The 19219-nt window shown below is 37.2% G+C and overlaps 1 protein-coding gene across 1 annotated transcript in view; it reads left to right on the forward strand.

Annotated features, from left to right (window-relative positions):
* LOC135204658 (glutamate receptor ionotropic, NMDA 2B-like) overlaps nucleotides 1-19219 on the forward strand; it is a gene marked incomplete in the record, with an annotated part of 496073 nt that overhangs the window by 447507 nt on the left and 29347 nt on the right. Inside the window, 4 exon segments of the mRNA XM_064234808.1 lie at nucleotides 6102-6211; nucleotides 7926-8038; nucleotides 14299-14446; nucleotides 15016-15152. Coding sequence (XP_064090878.1) covers nucleotides 6102-6211; nucleotides 7926-8038; nucleotides 14299-14446; nucleotides 15016-15152 — 508 coding nt within the window.

Consider the following 19219-nt stretch of genomic DNA (forward strand, 5'->3'; position numbering starts at 1 on the left):
GGGTGTAACCGTTAGAATTAGATGACTTTAACAGCGCGGTGACCTTTGAACTTCACTCCCCCCCCCCCCCCCCCCCCCACCCCCCCCCCCCCCCACCCCCGAAGGTGGAATAAACCCATTGACGAAAGATTCCATTTAAGAGGCTGAAAAGAAAGCTTAGAAATACATTTCGACTGGAAAGTCTGAGGCTTCTAGAAGAGTATATATATATATATATATATATATATATATATATATATATATATCATATATATATATATATATATATATATATATAGCATATATATGATCGGGGAATGCCGTCGAAGCGGAAACATTGGCATGGACTGGCATGCAACAGGTGCGGATAAATGCAACAGGTGCGGATAAATGCAACAGGTTCATGCAACTCGATCAGCAACAAGTTTAAGCTCACACGTCAAGCGCTCAGGTTTCTCTCTCTCTCTCTCTCTCTCTCTCTCTCTCTCTCTCTCTCACCAAATGGCGGCTGAATTGTTTAAAATAATCTCACTCTTTTACGCTAGGTGGTATGAAATGATCTCTCTCTCTCTCATCGGTCTCTCCTCTCTCTCTCTCTCTCTCTCTCCAAACTGCGGATGAATTGTTTATAATTATCACTTTTTCTGACATCAGTGGTAAATGGATCTCTCTCTCTCTCTCTCTCTCTCTCTCTCAAACTGCGGATGAATTGTTTATATTATCACTTTTTCTGACGATCAGTGGTAAATATGGATCTCTCTCTCTCTCCTCTCTCTCTCTCTCTCTCTCTCTCTCTCTCCAAACTGCGGATGAATTGTTTATAATTATCACTTTTTCCAACATCAGTAGTAAATGGATCTCTCTCTCTCTCTCTCTCTCTCTCTCTCTCTCTCTCTCTGAGAAGCTATTAAACCCTACAACGAAATCTACTTTATTAATAAAGACTGTAACACACTACACAAGTCCAACATGAAAAGCAAGTTTATATTTAATGACATATTTGAAGAAGTCGTGACTTTATACTGGCTACGAATGCAATCATTGAAGATGAAAGCTCCTATTCTCGCTTACTCGGTGAGTAAGCCTACAAACTACTTTGTTGTTGCTGTTGTTGTTGGGGGGGAGGGTTGGAAAGATCTATGGAAAAGCCTAAATAGGTCTGAGAAAAGGTGTTTCGCGTTGAGTTAAAGGTACAGGAATTTTAGGATAGGATATTTAGGATCTATTTATTAGAATGAAAATGTCAAAAATAAGTAATGTACATGTTAAACAGGACAGAACAACTATTTTTAATGAAATATAGCGTATGTATTTTAATTTCCGTTGGTGAAAGAAGGATCTATTTGGCCGTAGATTTTACTACGCGCCCCGAGTAAGCTAGGGGTCGGACCACGCCTTATTTTCATGAGAGGTAATATCGAAGCGATGTGATCATGAGGAGACTTGCCCAGGTGTTTGTGTCGATCCCTGACGAAGTGTCAACAATTATGCTCGGATTTAATAAGAAAAAATACTGCAAAGGATCATTTTGAGAACATGAACGGTCGATGTCATGAAAACATTAAAAAATCTACAAAAACTAATCGTATAAACACCACCAAACGCAAAGGAAAATGGGGCAGTATGTCAATGAAAAAAAAAGTTGCCTATGACTCTTCAACTGAATGCAGTGACCAGGAATTTGAACAAAGGGTCTTGGATCTACGTAGGTTTAGTGGGTAATATCACTACAGAAGCGAGTGTGGGGAAAAAACACATTTCTTATCGTATAGAAGATGCTGCTGCCTAACTGACCTCATTTACAACAAGGCGTGATCCGACCTCCAGCTTACTTGGGGACGCGTGCTAAAATCTAGCGTGTCGTTTCACCAACGAAAATTAAAATAAATTCGCTATATTTTATTTGAAATAATTGTTCTGTGCTGTTTAACAATCACATTATTTATTTTTTCACATTTTCATTCTAATAAATAAATCATAAATATCCTATCCAAAGATTACTGTATCTTTAACGCGACACGTAACACTTTTTCAGACATTTTTAGGCTTTTTCATAGACCTTTCCTACTCCCCCAACAACAAGAACAAACAACAAAGTAGTTTGTAAGCTTACTCCCCGAGTAAGCGAAAATTGACACACATCCTTTTGCTTTTGTCGTGAGTGTACCTGAGGAAGGGAAGAAGGCTTAATAATGTTTGAGCACTATAGCTGTCTGACCTATGTTTCAATTTATCTGGGCACAACTTCAGCCCCCTATGCACTGAATATACAGTTCAGATCACTTCTTCAGCCTTACACACATACATATACACATATATACACCCACATATACACATACACACACACACACACGCACACACACACACACACGGGACATTCAGACATTCAAATACATCTTGCGCGTGCAGACCCAAGAACTGTTCGTCATGATAGAAAAGCAACATAAAAATCTCTCTCTCTCTATTCTATCTCTCTCTCTCTCTCTCTCTCTCTCTCTCTCTCTCTCTCATCTCGCATTTTGCAAGAATATCGACAAACATAATTACGCGCTGACAACCGTGTCATAGCTCCAGCGGAAAAGGACCTCTGGTATTTTGCGCGCGAAACCGATTTCCAGTTAATTAACTCTCAGCCCGCGCAACGTCTTGCAAATGTCAACGACGAGTGAAAGTCAAGTCGAGGTTCCTTCTTCCACTTCCGGGATTGGCAAATGAGGTGTCACGTGACAAGCGCCGTGACGGAGTCGAGGAGGGTTTTGTGGCTCGTGTGCACTTAGGACCCATCGAAAGATGCCTCCCCCCTAAGCCCCCCCCCCCGTGGTAGTAACCTACAGTAGAATTCACATCAAGCGTGCATCTGACGTCTAGGCCAGTCCCTTAAGACGCTCGTGATTGGCTGTTGATGAGCCAATCACGGGGCTGGAAACTCTCAGTCTCTCTCGAGAGTTCACATAGATAGGATGTACGTTCCATCTATCCTGAGGGATACGACTTTCGAAAGTATCCCTCAGGAGCGTCGTAAGGGACGGACCTAGACGTCAGATGCACGCTTGATGTGAATCTATAGTAAGTAGTGCTCGCTGCTAAAAACTTACATCCGATGTAAAAGGCCACAATAAAAAAAATCGCAAATCCATTTTGCAAAAAAAAGAGACAAATCGCAAATGCATTTTGCAAAAAAAGGAAAAAAATCGCAAATGCATTTTGCAAAAAAAGGAAAAAAATCGCAAATGCATTTTGCAAAAAAAAAAAGAAAAAAAATCGCAAATGCATTTTGCAAAAAAAGGAAAAAGAATGCAAATGCATTTTGCAAAAAAAATAATAATAATAAAACCACAAATTCTGAAAAAGGTTTGAAAAACAGGCCACAATAAAAGAGAAAAGGTGGAAAAAATAATCGCATATGCATTTCGCAAAGTAGAAAAAAAAATGCAAATTCTGAAAAAAGGTTTGAAAACCCGAGTGAAATATGAGGCTGGCAACTTTTTAGGTAAAATTCGTTACCTCTCGATGAAGAATAATCTGAATAAATGTGAAAGGAATCAAGGGTGATGTTTTAAAAAAATAGTATATTTGAGAAAAGGAATTTTCTTTATTTGCTTGCAATGAATACCTAGCACCAAATAACTGGCAATATCAACTTTAAATTCAAATAAGGTAATGACGAACTTAATACAACCGATTTAGCAAAGCGTCCCTGAAAAAGAACTTTATTTTAACGCGCCTTTCCAGCTCACTATAAACAAAATCCAATTTTATGTTAAATAGAGTCAGGTTGGGAGTAACTTCCAGTATCTCCGTCCGGTAATTGAAATGTGGTGGGGGAGTCCTTAGAGTTAAACACCTTCAAAATATTCATATCTCCAGTAATCGAGGTGTTTTTTAGAACATTCAATATATTATCATTATTATTTCAGTAGATGAAACCAATTCGCGTGGAACAAGCTCACCAAAGGGGCCACTGACTTGGAATTCAAGCTTCCAAGGAATGACCTTAGGTGGTGCCTGGGGTCACCGCTAAGCTGGCGTTGGTTCTGTTAATTGTCTCGATCCGCCGTGACGCCAGGCATCACCTGAGGGCATAATATCTCCCACTAAATATTTCGCCATTGTAACATCTGTCATTCACTACTTGTAAGGGTGGAGGTCAGTCCACCGAAATATAGTCCATAGTTTTAAATCAGTGTTTTTATGAGTCTTTTATACTTGAGACGTTTCCTGTTTTAACAGAAGATTTATATCTATATATATTATATAGATTATATATTATATATAATATTATATATTTATATATATTATAATATTAATATAATTAAGATATATATATATATTATGTAGTGTTTAATTCGTAATTATCAGCTATTTTATAAAATACCTTTTACGATCATAACCTCGTCCCCAACTGAGACTATTCCTCATTCTTCTTCTTCTTCCTCTCCTCCACCTCTTCCTCCTCTTCCTTTTTCTTCTTCTTCCTCTCCTCCTCCTCCTTTTTCTTCTTCTTCCTCCTCTCCTTCTTCTTCTTCCTCTCCTCCTCGTCCTCTTTCTTCCTTTTCTTCTCCTCCTACTTCTTCTCATCCTCCTCCTCCTTCTTCTTCTCCTCCTCCTTCTTTCTCTCCTCCCCCTCCTTCTTTTTCTTCTTCCTCTCCCGCTCCTTCCCCATTCGCGTCCCTGCCGCGTCCACCCCATCCCTTGGTGGGCCGCTCTGCCTCTCCCCTCTAACAGAATTCCCCATTTTTCCTCAGCAGCGCCAAGACCGCCTTTCAATTTGACCTCGGGGTCACTTGCACGATTTCCATCGCCCCTTTGTTTATTGTCTATCTCTACATCCCATTTACACCCCCTGTGTTTCCATTCGCCTTTTGTGCATCCCCTTCCCTTCCCAGAGTTTAATCTGCCCGGCGCTTTTCTGTCTCTTTGTTGTTGTATATTCCCTGGTGTCGCACTCAGCGTTTTCGTTGTGCGCAGCAACAGGCTTCGCGAATTCACAGACAGTCAGTCGTTCGTGACGTCCATTCCCAGGTGGTGGAATTTTATCTCTCTCTCTCTCTCCTTCCTTCCTTTAGTGTTTCCTGAATTATCTCAACTGCTTCTAGTGACTGAATTCACTCTCTCTCTCTCTCTCTCTCTCTCTCTCTCTCTCCTTCCTTCAGCGTTTCCTGAATTATCTAAACTGCTTCTAGTGACTGAATTCTCTCTCTCTCATTCCTTCAGCGTTTCCTAAATTTAAACTGCTTCTAGTGACTGAATTCACTCTCTCTCTCTCTCTTACAGGGTTTCCTGAATTATCTAAACTGCTTCTAGTGGCTGAAATTTCTCTCTCTCTCTCTTTCTCCTTCATTCCTTCAGTGTTTCCTAAATTATCTAAACTGCTTTTATTCAAGATGAGTGTTTGCCATTTCATAGGTCCGACGTCGACAACTTTGCCAAAAAAAAAAATTAAATTGACCCTTATAGAGGAAAGAAAATTAATACTTATAGAGGTATACAATTATTTAATCCTTAGAGAGGTATAAAATTATTTCATCATTATAGAGGTATGAAATTATTTAATCCTTATAGAGTCAAACAAATTAAATTAATCCTTGAAGAGCCTAAATGATTGAATTAATCATTCATGAGGTCAAAAAATTCAAATTAATCATTAGAAAGATTGAAAAAACAACTCTCTATCAACTGAATGCAGTGGACGTAGCATTCACCTCAAATCTAAATGAGATGACAAAAAAATTAACCAATTACAAAAAAATTAACCAATTAATTTTATTTATTTTCAGCCTATCAACAATTCAACACCCTGTGACTATCAATGATTCTCTTGATAACCACTTTTTTTCCTCTGAATCTAAATGAGATGGAAAAAAATTAACCAATCAATTTTATTCATTTTCAGCCTATTAACGTTTCAACACCCTGTGACTATCAATGATTCTCTTCAAAGAAACCTCATAATCACATGAGTTAATAAAATAAAATGGAAAAGTAAATCCACAATAATATGTCTGTTTGATCTTGTTATTTACAATACAAAGCAGAAAGCTTTCGATGACCAGCACGGTCCTCCTTGTCAATGATTCTCTTGATAACCACTTTTTTTCCTCTGTTTTTCCCCACATCAACAGAACCTTTCGACACGGCCTCATGGATGCTAGTTGCTCTGGTTGCCATCCAGGTAGCAGCCGTGTCCATTTTCCTGTTCGAGTGGCTCAGTCCATCTGGTTATAACATGAAGGTAAATATCAAATTGGGGAAACTTTGTGCTGGCATTTAAACATACGACGAACTTTGCCCTTGCAACAAAAGGTTCATTTGTTTGATGTGAATGAATAGTGAAATTTCCCATGTTTGTTTGTTTGTTTGCATGGTTTTTACTTTGCACGGAACCAGTGGTTATTCAGAAACGGGACAAATGGCTTTACGTGACTTCCGAACCACGTCGAGAATGAACTTCTATCACCAGAAATACACATCTCTGACCCATCAGTGCCACTAATATGTGGATTGTGTACTGTTTGTGACTAGGCTGGACTACACCCTGTTTTTTTTTCATCTGTCCATCCGCCTGTGGTGTTTGCGCATGGTAACACTGCATCCAGGGCTTTAAATAATATCCTATTTCGAATATTAAAGGTGTAATTCGCATACAGTAAATTATTAAAACATATTTCAGTTGCAAACGTACAACCAAATTTCCTTTTATTTACCTAAAACTTACACGTAGCGTAACTATTTAAAGCCCGGGACGCAGTGTTACCATGCGCGACCATCACAGGCGGATGGACAGATGGAAAAAAAGAAAAAAGAGTATAGACACCTTACCATACCAAATGGAGAAGGTATTCAAAAGATATTTGAAACAAAATCAACCCTAATATAAAGAAATGAGAAGGAGATTGGAAAAAGGGCATACCTTAACTTAAAAAAAGACTTCTGTTAGAGACTCGAGGCCAAAACCTGTCTGGGGTAAAAGACTTTCAAAACACATTGGAAACCGAACGAAGGTCTTAATAAAGAGGGAAGTTTTCGAAAAAGACAGCGGACTAAACAAGGCCAAAGGTTGAAAGACTTTTGGAAGAAACTCGAGACTAAATAGAATTAATATAAAATAGACTTACAAAGGAGACTAAACCGAGAACATCTTTATAAGAGCGACTTTTAAAAAATGACTAAGACGACACCATAATGTAAACAGACTGCCAACAAGTGACTGAAGACCTCAAAAATCCAAATGGGAAACTCTTTTGCAAGAGACTGCAGACTGACCCATTGCAAATGTATATACATGTATACGATTGGTGGTTCGACCATTTGAATTCTACTATCGTCTATTCCAAACAGTATTTAAAATCAACTTCGTTCAAAGACTCTTGTTTACTTCTGCATAAACACTCTTGAAGTCTTTAAAAAAAATGTAGCATTAAATTATCTTTAATCTTTAACAATTAGAATCTGACTTCTATTTCAGCTCAATAACCTCTCCCCCTCATTGTCTCTGTTATATATATTTCCTGTATACGTCTCTGGGCTGATATGAAAATTATTATTATTATCAATATTATATTATTATTATTATTGTTATTATTATTATTATTATTATTATTATTATTATTATTGGGAAAACCACTCTATCACGAGAGTCTATACAATATTCTAAGGCGTCCACAATAATAACAATGTTAAAAGTTCGTGAATAATTTATAAATCTTAGACGAGCTTTTAACAATGTTATTAATGTGGACCCCTTAGAACATTTATTATATTATTATTATTATTATTATTATTATTATTATTATTATTATTATTATTATTATTATTTAATACGTCGAGCAGCTAACTCCCTCTTACATTCAAACCTTACCACCCCTTTAATCGTTGACCGTTTGACCTAAATATCCTCCAATCAATCTTTGACCTTGACCTCTCTTTTGACCTCTCTTCCTTGCCAGCTGGCGGCGCCGAACAACCACCGGTTTTCCCTTCTGAGGACCCTTTGGATGGTCTGGGCCATACTCTTCCAAGCAGCTGTCAACGTAGACTGCCCAAGAGGGTACACGGCCAGGTGAGTTGATTCACCTTTCAGGGACGCTGAATATTCATTAATTACCTTTACGGGATTGATTGAAAGTGTTTTTAATGGTGTTCCTATGTTGCATGGAACCAGCAGTGGTTATTCAGCAACGGGACCAACAGCTTGACGTGACTTCCGAACCACGTCGAGAGTGGGCTTCCATCACCAGAAAGACACAACATCTCTGAATCTTCAATGGAATGCCCGAGGAGAATCGAACTCGCGGCCACCGAGGTGGCAGGCCAAGACCATACCGATCATGCCACTGATGCGCTTGATTGAGTTATCTATTACGTCTATTGAAACTGGCGTCACACTATCTAGGTGATTGACGCCGTTAATAATAAATCTAAATAAAAAACTAAAAATAAATGTTTATAAGGAATTTCACATAGAAATATCTAAAAAAAGTAAAGACGAAATCTACGAAGGTAAGTGAAACAATGGAGTAATATCTGCAAGGCCTTTCGAGTTTCGTCCTTGACTAAGCTTATACTTAGTAACGGACGAGAACTGAAAGGTCTCGCAGCGGTTAATCCGTTGTTTCACTTCCTTTTGTGGATTTCACCTTTATATATTCATCACATTCCAACTTTTCGTTCTTCAGTTATACACCTAAAAATATATGCGTATATCATTAACATTTTAATAATAATAATAATTTATATTTTTAGCTTACGGCTATATACATATACAAAGAATAGACAACATACAAACTAGACACATAAGATAACACGATAACATGCGAGTATGTACATGAAATCGGCACCAAAGGATAGCTACTTTTAGTGCAATACTATACTCCAAGTCTGCCCTCTTAACGTGATGAATGATTCATGTGTTCTCGTAATTATCAGTATACTATAAGTCAGCATCCAACGTCTGTCCCTGAAGGGTAAATGAATAATTCATTCCCTTGCCTCTACGAGGGACTAGCGTGAAAGGTCAATGACCCTCAAGGCATATGAATCAGTGAGAGGAACAAGGCGTGATCCGACCTCGAGCTTACTTGTGGCGCGTGCTAAAATCTAAGGTCGAATAGCGAGTTGTTTCACCAATGAAAATTAAAATAAATACGTTATATTTTATTAGAGATGAATTCTGTACTGTTTAACATCCACATTATTTATTTCTTACATTTTCATTATAATAAATAAATCATAAATATCCTATCCTAAAATTCCTGTATCTTTAACTCAACGCAAAACACCTTTTTCAGACCTTTTTAGGCTCTAACATAGATCTTTTGCTAACTGTCCCCCACAAACAACAACAACATAGTTTGCAGGCTTACTCCCCGAGTAAGCGAAAACAAAGTATGCTCATTAAACATTCAAAAAAGAAATACTCTCCGATGGTGAAACACACGGACGAAAACCATTAGTTGCTCTGACGACTCAAAGAGAAGAAAATGCGAGTTTGAATTTTGAATTTGGTCGAATCTCTTCTCTCAGCTTAGTGACGCTGAGCTGCTTACGCTTAGAGATTACGTTATTTTTTTTTCTATTTGAACTTACCAATGAATAATGTAGGTTCTGGATTGTGTCCGACCAACAGATAATAATTTACGTGGGTTGTATAAAAATTTAAATTAAATAAATAAATATTATATATAAATAAATAATATATACTATATATATATATGCATATAGCTATATATAATATATATATATAATATATATATATAATATATATATATTAATATATATACATACATTAACATATAAATATAATTATATAGATATATATATATATATATATATATATATATATATATATATATATATATATATATATATATATATATATATGATATATATATATATATATGCAGAGCCAGGTACTATGTCGTACCTCTAAGTAAATGGGGATACAATCCACAATGAAGTAAATTCCTCTTGTAGTTTAAAACTATATATTACTTGTATAGGATTAAAGCTTTCGACCATCAACTGTGGTCTTGTTCACTAAAGTGTGATATGTCACCTCAAGGAACTGACAAGAAAGAGCACAAAGCATTTGAAAAAACAACGGTTAGGAAACAAGCTAGTTCAAATTATGAATGATCAGCGGTTGAGCCCTCGTTCTTTCCGAAATTCGTCTTGATCTTCGTGGGGGAATGTTTTAAGTTTCTATTGTCAACTGCTTTGTTCTATGGTGGTTGGGTGGTTAGTTGGAGAAATGACCCGCCCGTTGGAGTAAACAGGAGAGGAAGCAGCATCGTTATTGGCACATATATTTCTAAAGTTTGAATTTTTTCCCTTTCCTACATATCTCCTCAAATAGCTGTATTTTCTGGTAATGCCAGTATGATTTCCTGCAAAGGTCTCGTTTAATGAAATTAACGCCCCTTCTACTACTCGTCTCAAAGTCCGGTCGTTACATGCAAAAAACAACCTTTGTACCTTTAAAATTTATAGCGTGGTTTTTCTCCCATGTATGTTGCGCAATTGCACTGTATGAACTTCCCCTTCTGCAAGCAGCAACGTGTTCTTCCCTTCTCTTATCAATGGAACGTCCGCTTTTCTCCCACGTAACATTCATTGCAATCACTACAAGGTATTACATATACTCCTACATTCTCTCTATTACCGGGTTATTTTTAATGAGTTTCTTCTTGATTGTACTATTGTACTGAAAAACTACGTTGAAGCCGTTCTTTTTTTCTTTCCTTTTAAGCTGCCTAGAAAAATTTATTAAGTTCTCTGTTATAAGGAAGAGCAAGAGATGCCTTAAAATCTGCCTTTTCAGTTATATCATGAGGGGCGTAAAACATCGATCTAGCTTTAGATAGAGACGTAGTATAAAAACTTTGGGTGGGAACACAGTTTAGTAAAACTATCTACCAAGAAATTTATTTCGGCGTCAATGAACTGGGGATCACATATTCGGTATGCTCGAAAAAACAAATTGGTTAAAACGTTGTGCTTTTACTTTCGGTTCATGATATGAAAGTAATGGAATATAGGTGTTTGTGTGGGTGTTCTTCCTATACACGCCTGAATTTAAAGTCACTACTCACTGTGGCTCTATGAACTACCATATCTAGAAAGGGAAGCCTATTTTCCATTTTCCTTTTCCACTGTAAATTTAATAGAGGGCAAAAAAACCATTTAGCAACTCTAAAAACCTATGAAAGGCTTCCTCGCCGTGTCTATAAACAATAAAAACATCATCTACATACCTAACCCAAAATTTCAGGCTTGATGTCTTCTGGTAGTGTGTCAACGGTAAACCTTTTCGAAAAAATTCATACATAAGTTAGCCAATATAGGGGAGAGAGGTGAGCCCATCGAGACCCCGGATTTTTGTTGATAGAACGAACCATTAAACTCAAAAATTGTAGATTCAACGCAAATGTTAATCAAATGACAAAATTTATCTATGTGCATAGGTGGCTTGAAAATATTATCGTGCGCTAGGCTAATCTTCAAGTTGTCGAGCACGAAACTCAGTGGTAACATTTGTGAAAATAAGAAACTATATCTGGTGGTGTGGAAAAAAAGAAACCAGAAATATAGTCCTGAGTAAGCTAGCGAGAAAAAACTGCCGTCTTTTAGTTATTTTTACGGAACTCCCAAGATTCACAAGGAAGGGGTGTCCTTTAAGGCCCATTGTCGCTAGCTGCAAACAATCCTCAGTCGGATCTGTCATCATGGGTTAGCGGATGTTTTTGGGGAAATTAATAGGACAAATTTCGAAATCTCACATTAAGCACAGTAGGATGGATTTTATGGATCAAATTAAGGAAAAGAATTATATAGGTACTATGTACAGTCTAGATATAGTTTCTTTATTCACAAATGTACCACTGGAGTTTTCGTGCTCGACAACTTGAAGAAATTAGCCTCAGATCAATATTTTTTCAAGCCACCTATGCACATAGATAATTTTGTCATTTGATTAACATTTGCGTTGAATCTACAATTTTTGAGTTTAATGGTTCGTTCTATCAACAAAAATCCGGGGTCTCGATGGGCTCACCTCTCTCCCCTATATTGGCTAACTTATGTATGGAATTTTTCGAAAAGGTTTACGTTGACACACTACCAGAAGACATCAAGCCTGAAATTTGGGTTAGGTATGTAGATGATGTTTTTATTGTTTTGATAGACACGGCGAGGAAGCCTTTCATAGGTTTTTAGAGTTGCTAAATGGGTGGTTTTTTTGCCCTCTATTAAATTTACAGTGGAAAAGGAAATGGAAAATAGGCTTCCCTTTCTAGATATGGTAGTTCATAGAGACACAGTGAGTAGTGACTTTAAATTCAGCGTGTATAGGAAGACCCACACAAACACCTATATCCATTACTTTCATATCATGAACCGAAAGTAAAGCACAACGTTTTTAACCAATTTGTTTTTTTCGAGCATACCGAATATGTGATCTCCAGTTCATTGACGCCGAAATAAATTTCTTGATAGATAGTTTTTACTAAACTGTGTTACCAAAGTTTTTTACACTACAGTCTCTATCTAAAGCTAGATCGATGGTTTTACGCCCCTCATGATATAACTGAAAAGGCAGATTTTAAGGCATCTCTTGCTCTTCCTTATAACAGAGAACTTAATAAATTTTCTAGGCAGCTTAAAGGAAAAAAGAACGGCTTCAACGTAGTTTTTCAGTACAATAGTACAATCAAGAAGAAACTCATTAAAAATAACCCGGGTAATAGAGAGAATGTAGGAGTATATGTAATACCTTGTAGTGATTGCAATGAATGTTAAGTGGGAGAAAGCGGACGTTCCTTGATAAGAGAAGGGAAGAACACGTTGCTGCTTGCAGAAGGGGAAGTTCATACAGTGCAATTGCGCAACATACATGGTGAGAAAAAAACCACGCTATAAATTTTAAAGGTACAAAAGGTTGTTTTTTGCATGTAACGACCGGACTTTGAGACGAGTAGTAGAATGGGGCGTTAATTTCATTAAACGAGACCTTTGCAGGAAATACTGGCATTACAGAAAATACAGCTATTTTGTGAGGAGATATGTAGGAAAGGGAAAATTTCAAACTTTAGAAATATATGTGCCAATAACGATGCTGCTTCCTCTCCTGTTTACTCCACTCAGGTCATTTCTCCAACTAACCACCCACCCCCCATAGAACAAGCAGTTGACAATAGAAACATTCCCCCACGAAGATCAAGACGAATTCTGGAAAGAACGAGGGCTCAACCGCCTGATCATTCATAATTTGAACTAGCTTGTTTCCTAACCGTGTTTTTTGTTTTTTCAAATGCTTGTGCTCTTTCTTGTCAGTTCCTTGAGGTGACATATCACACTTTAGTGAACAAGACCACAGTTGATGGTCGAAAGCTTAATCCTTATACAAGTAATATATATTTTAAACTACAAGAGGAATTTACTTCATTGTGGATTGTATCCCCATATTATATATATATATTTATATATATATATATATATATATAATATATATATAATATATATATTTATTATATAGAACTTATATATATATTAATTATGATAACTATTAATATATATATTATGATATAATACTATATATTAATATCTTATTGAAATATATTATTTTGTCATAGATATTATATATTATAATCCATATTAATTTACGTTTCTATATATATATATTAATAGATATATATTATATATATTATATATATATTATACCTTATTTCTGAATATATATACATAATATTATATATATTATATAGATACATAATATATATATATTATACCAAAATATATTATCTTACATAAATTATATATATACATAAATATATATATATACATAAATATAATATCTACCTAACATAAATATATTATATACATAATATATATATATATATACATAATATATAGATATATATATTAGATAGATTTATTATTATATACATATATTATATATATTTGATTATAGACTATATATATATATAATATATATTATTGTAATATATATACGTACATACATTAACATATAAATATTCCATCCTAAATTTCCCGTATCTTTAACTCAACATGAAAAACCTTTTTCAGGCCTTTTCATGCTCTTCCATAGACCTCTCCTACCATCCCCAACAAGAACAACAACAGCAAAAACAACGACAACAAGCAAGTAGTTTGTAGGCTTACTCACTGAGTAATAAAAAACCGGGAGTGGTGCAATACCAGTGTACATCTAAGGAATTTGCGAGGCCTGCTAAGCGTTTTCTAAGGTCAGCTCTCCGACGAATTAAGAGTACTTTGACGTCCATCCTTTTTCTTCCTTTGCAGATTCATGGGTAACGTATGGGCCATGTTCGCCCTTATCTTCCTCGCTATCTACACTGCCAACTTGGCCGCCTTCATGATTACCAGGGAGGAGTTCTACGACCTGACCGGCGTTGAAGATAAGCGGGTAAGTGTAGAAAATAACCTTTTAGTATCGTTTTTTATTTTAGACAGGGTTGTAAAGCGAGTATTTGCTGCAAATACTTTTTCGAGGGAAAGAGAAAGGAAAGAAAATTATTCATTTTAAAGCGGAAAATATTCTATAAACATATGCACTTGAAGATTTTGTTTATTGGCAAGACGAATTTTTGAAATAAACCGTTTTCCTTAATAAGCTGCTTTCTCGGTCAACATGGTGTATACGTGTGATGTCTGAGTAGTCAGGGAGAAGGGGGTGGGGAGCGGGGGGGAAGGGGGGAAAGGGAGGGGGTTGAGGGGGAAGGAGGGTTGATGAAGCGCATTAGGAGACTGGATTGCTAGTCTTTTAAGTATGAGTCTTATTTTCGCAGGTTTTTCAAAAATGTGGTACACCCTGTATATATATATATATATATATATATATATATATATATATTATATATATATATATATATATATATATATATATATACTATATAATAATACACACACACACAAACACAGTTTCACTCGACCTCGACTGACCCCGCCATTCGTTCCCATCTCTCCCCCGGCAGCTGCAGAAACCCGACCTCGATGAAGCCGCCCTTCAAGTTCGCCACGACGCTGCACGGCAACACCGACGTCCTCATGAAGAAGTCCTTCCCCGTCATGCACGCCTACATGAGGCAGTTCAACCAAAGCAGTCCCATCGAGGGCGTGAAGGCTGTCAAAAAGGGGTGAGTGCTCCCTCTTATCTGTTAGGTGTGGGTGTGGGTGTGATGGTGATTTCTCTCTCTCTCTCTCTCATCATATATATATATATAAATATATATATATATATATATATATATATATATATATATATATATATATATATATATACACACACACACACACATTCATATAAAGTAAAACGTCTTACATACAGAATAGCACTTGCTCTTCCCAAATTGAACCAACATAACTATTCTTATGCAATTTTGAACCGACATGAAATGTAGCCTGGGAGGGATATGATCCTATTACCGTAAAGGAAATTAAAACCCGCGAATCAGAGAGAGAGAGAGAGAGAGAGAGAGAGAGAGAGAGAGAGAGAGAGAGAGAGAGAGAGAGAGAGAGAGAGAGATTAGCAGTGAATCCATGGAAGGAAATTGTGGATCGCTTTCTGTCATTAAATGGGAAATGAATTATCACTCAATTGCAAAGTAGTTTAAGATAAGAAACCATAAACCTGGTGTTTATATGTATCTAGAATGAACTAAAGAAATGATCAAATTAAAGATAAAAGTATACGTGTGAATTACAAGTCAATAATTATCATACTCGACCGAGTACGGGATGAAGGTAAACAAAAGTTACACCCGAGAAAACAATCTAAAAATTTATAAAAACGGTGTAATGAAATGAAAAACTAATGAAAGGTGGATAAATGAGAAAAATATAATAATATTCAAATGAGAATCTGATGGAATTATCGAAAGAGGTCGATAAGAGGGAACACGAGCACGAAAAATATAATGTTGGAATCGAGAAAATGGAATGATTACGGATATTGATATCAAGGGCGTGGAATTATTGCATAGATTGCAAAGGTAAATGGAGGTGGGAAAGGGATCCAATTAAAACAAGGCGTGATCCGACCTCCAGCTTATTCGTGGCGCGTGCTGAAATTTAAGATCAAATAGAGATTTTTTGCACCGACGAAAAGTAAGATAAATACGCTGTATTTTGTTAGAAATAATTGTTTTGTACAGTTTGCATAAGCATTATTTATTCTTTATATTTTCATTCTACTAAATAAATCATAAATATCCTATCCTAACATTCCTGTATCTTTGCCTCAACGCGAAACACCCTTTTCAGACCTTTTTAAGCTTCTCCATAGACCTTTTCCAAGGCCCCCCCCCCCCCCCCCCCCCCCCCCCCCCCCCCCCCCCCCCCCCCCCCCCCCCCCCCCCGCCCCCCCCCCCCCCCCCCACCCCCCCGCAAACAACAACAACATCAAAGTAATTTGTAGGCTTACTCCCCGAGTAAGGAAAAATAACGGTCATGGAAAAAACTGACGCAGAACCAAACGGAAAGAAGAAATTCTTGAATATAACCTGAATGAAACTGGGGAAATGGTTAGTGTCGGCGGAGAGAGAGATCACAGGTGGTAGAGTAGACGTGCAAAGTATAAAGGTGAGAAACTAGAATGATGGGGAAAAAAAATTAAATTAAAAAACAAACTTTTTTGAGATTTTGGAAAACAAAATTTTTTTAGATTTTGGAAAAAAAAAATTTAATTTTGGAAAAAAAAGTTTGAGATTTTGGGAAAAAATAGATTTTGGAAAAAAAAAAGTTTGAGATTTGGGAAAAAAAAAAACAAAAAAAAATCTTTTGAGGGTTTTGAGGGGGAAAAAAAAAAAAATGTTTGAGATTTTGGGGAAAAAAAAAAAAAAAAAAAAAAAAAAAAAAAAAAAAAAAAAAATTTCAGATTTTTGGAAAAAAATAAGTTTTGAGATTTTGGAAAAAAAAAAAAAAAACAAAAAAAAAAAAAAAGTTTAGATTTTGGAAGGGAAATGTTTGAAATTTTTGAAAAAAAAAAAAAATTTAGATTTTTGAAGAAAACAAAAAAAAAAAAAAGTGAGATTTTTGAAAAAAAAAAAAAAAATTTTAGATTTTGGAAAAAAAAGTTTTGAGATTTTGGAAAAATAAAATAAGTTTCGGATCTTAAAGTGAACTTAACAGTAGACAGAAGAAGTGGAAAGGTGGAAGTGCGTATTCCGAGTTATGACTCTTCTCTCTCTCTCTCTCTCTCGTCTTCACATTGCTCCTCTTCCTGTTCAGTCCTCTTCCACATCTTCCATTAGCTATAATGGAGACGCCTTTCCTCCATTTACTGGCTATCATCCTTTCCCAAAATTGAGTGGGGGGTTGGGGTCCAACTAGCAGACAATTGGGGGGCGGGGGGTCCTACCATAAGACAGTTGGGAGTGGGGTGGGTGTGGGTGGGGAAGTAGGGCTTCATTCTCAACCCCTTCATTATCTTTGGGTCTGATCCAAATTGATCTCAGAGCTCATTGCTCAGGTATACGACTACCAAAACCCCCCCCCCCCCCCCCACCCCCCCCCCCCCCCCCCACCCCCCCCACCTACCATCCCGAACCCTTCTCTCCCCCCCCCCCCCCCCCCCCCCCCCCCCCCCCCCCCCCCCCCCCCCCCCCCCCCCCCCCCCCCCCCCCCCCCACCCCCATCATTCTCTACCGCACCCCTCCCCTTCCCCTGACTGTACCTCGACTCCTCCACGAACCAGAGAGTATCTGCGGACCAGTCTATTAAAAATTAAAAATGTCATTTCTCATAACAACGGAATTTTTTTCAGCAATTCTTTCTCTATTTTGTTTTTTTTATTAGATTTATATCTCTGTTTATACTTACGCCAGATTTCTGTGTGCTTTCTCTGATTCAAATCAGGATTTCTTACAGTTATATCTTTGCTAGATTGCCATTCCTTAAGTTTTTCCACTTTTAATTTTAAACGAAGGTAGCTGGTAGCCATCATTATTATTATTATTACTGATGGTAACGTTGGTTGGCTTCTCTCTTAATGTCTACTCTTATTATTATTATTATTATTTTTTTTTTTTTTTTTTTGCCTCTATCACAGTCCTCCAATTCGACTGGGTGGTAATTATAGTGTGGGGTTCCGGGCTGCATCCTGCCTCCTTAGGAGTCATCACTCTTCTTACTATGTGTGCCGTTTCTAGGATCACACTCTTCTGCATGAGTCCTGGAGCTACTTCAGCCTCTAGTTTTTCTAGATTCCTTTTCAGGGATCTTGGGATCGTGCTAGTGCTCCTAGATTATGGGTACGATTTCCACTGGCATATCCCATATCCTTCTTATTTCTATTTTCAGATCTTGATACTTATCCCATTTTTTCCCTCTCTTTCTCTTCAACAACTGGTGTCCCATGGTATTGCGACATCAATGAGTGATACTTTCTTCTGGACCTTGTCAATCAACGTCACGTCTGGTCTGTTTGCACGGTATCACCCTATCCGTTCTGATACCATAGTCCCAGAGGATCTTTGCTGATCGTTTTCTATCATCCTTCAGGTTGGTGCTCGTACACTTATTATGCAAGGTAGCTTGATGTTTCTTGCACAGGCTCCAGTGGCGGGAGGGCTTTTGCTACTGAATCATGCCTCTTTTTGTACTGGTTCTGTGCAAAGTGCCGGGCATTCACTTGCTATGTGGTTTATGGTTTCACTTTTCGTATTGCACTTCCTACATATGGGAGAGATGTTATTTCCGTCTATCGTACTTTGAACATCTCTGGTTCTTAGGCCTGATCTTGTGCCGCGTTATCATTCCTTCCAGTTTCCTTCTTTAGCTCTTTAGCCTCCCTCTGTAGCCATTGCCAATTGTCATCGCTGGCTAGTTCTTTAGTTCTGTCTCATGTATTGTCCGTGCATTGGTTTGTTGTGCCAGTCTCTGTGCTTTCTGTCTTTCTCTGTCTCTGTATATTTTCTGGGTCTTCGTCTGCTTTTATTAGTCCTTCTTTCTTCCCATGCACTCTTTAAGCCACTCGTCTTCACTGGTTTTGCAGATATTGCCCCAGTGCTCTGTTTTCGAATGTTGACGCAGTCCTCTATACTTAGTAGTCCTCTCCCTCCTTCCTTTCGTGTTATGTATAGTCTGTCCGTATTTGCTCTTGGGTGTAGTGCTTTGTTGTATTGTCATATGTTTCCTGGTTTTCTGATCTATTGCTGGCGGAGTTCTGCCTTCGTCCATTCCACTATTCCTGCGCTGTATCTGA

This window comes from Macrobrachium nipponense, chromosome 24 (assembly GCF_015104395.2).
Source record: "Macrobrachium nipponense isolate FS-2020 chromosome 24, ASM1510439v2, whole genome shotgun sequence".
NCBI lineage: Eukaryota > Metazoa > Arthropoda > Malacostraca > Decapoda > Palaemonidae > Macrobrachium > Macrobrachium nipponense.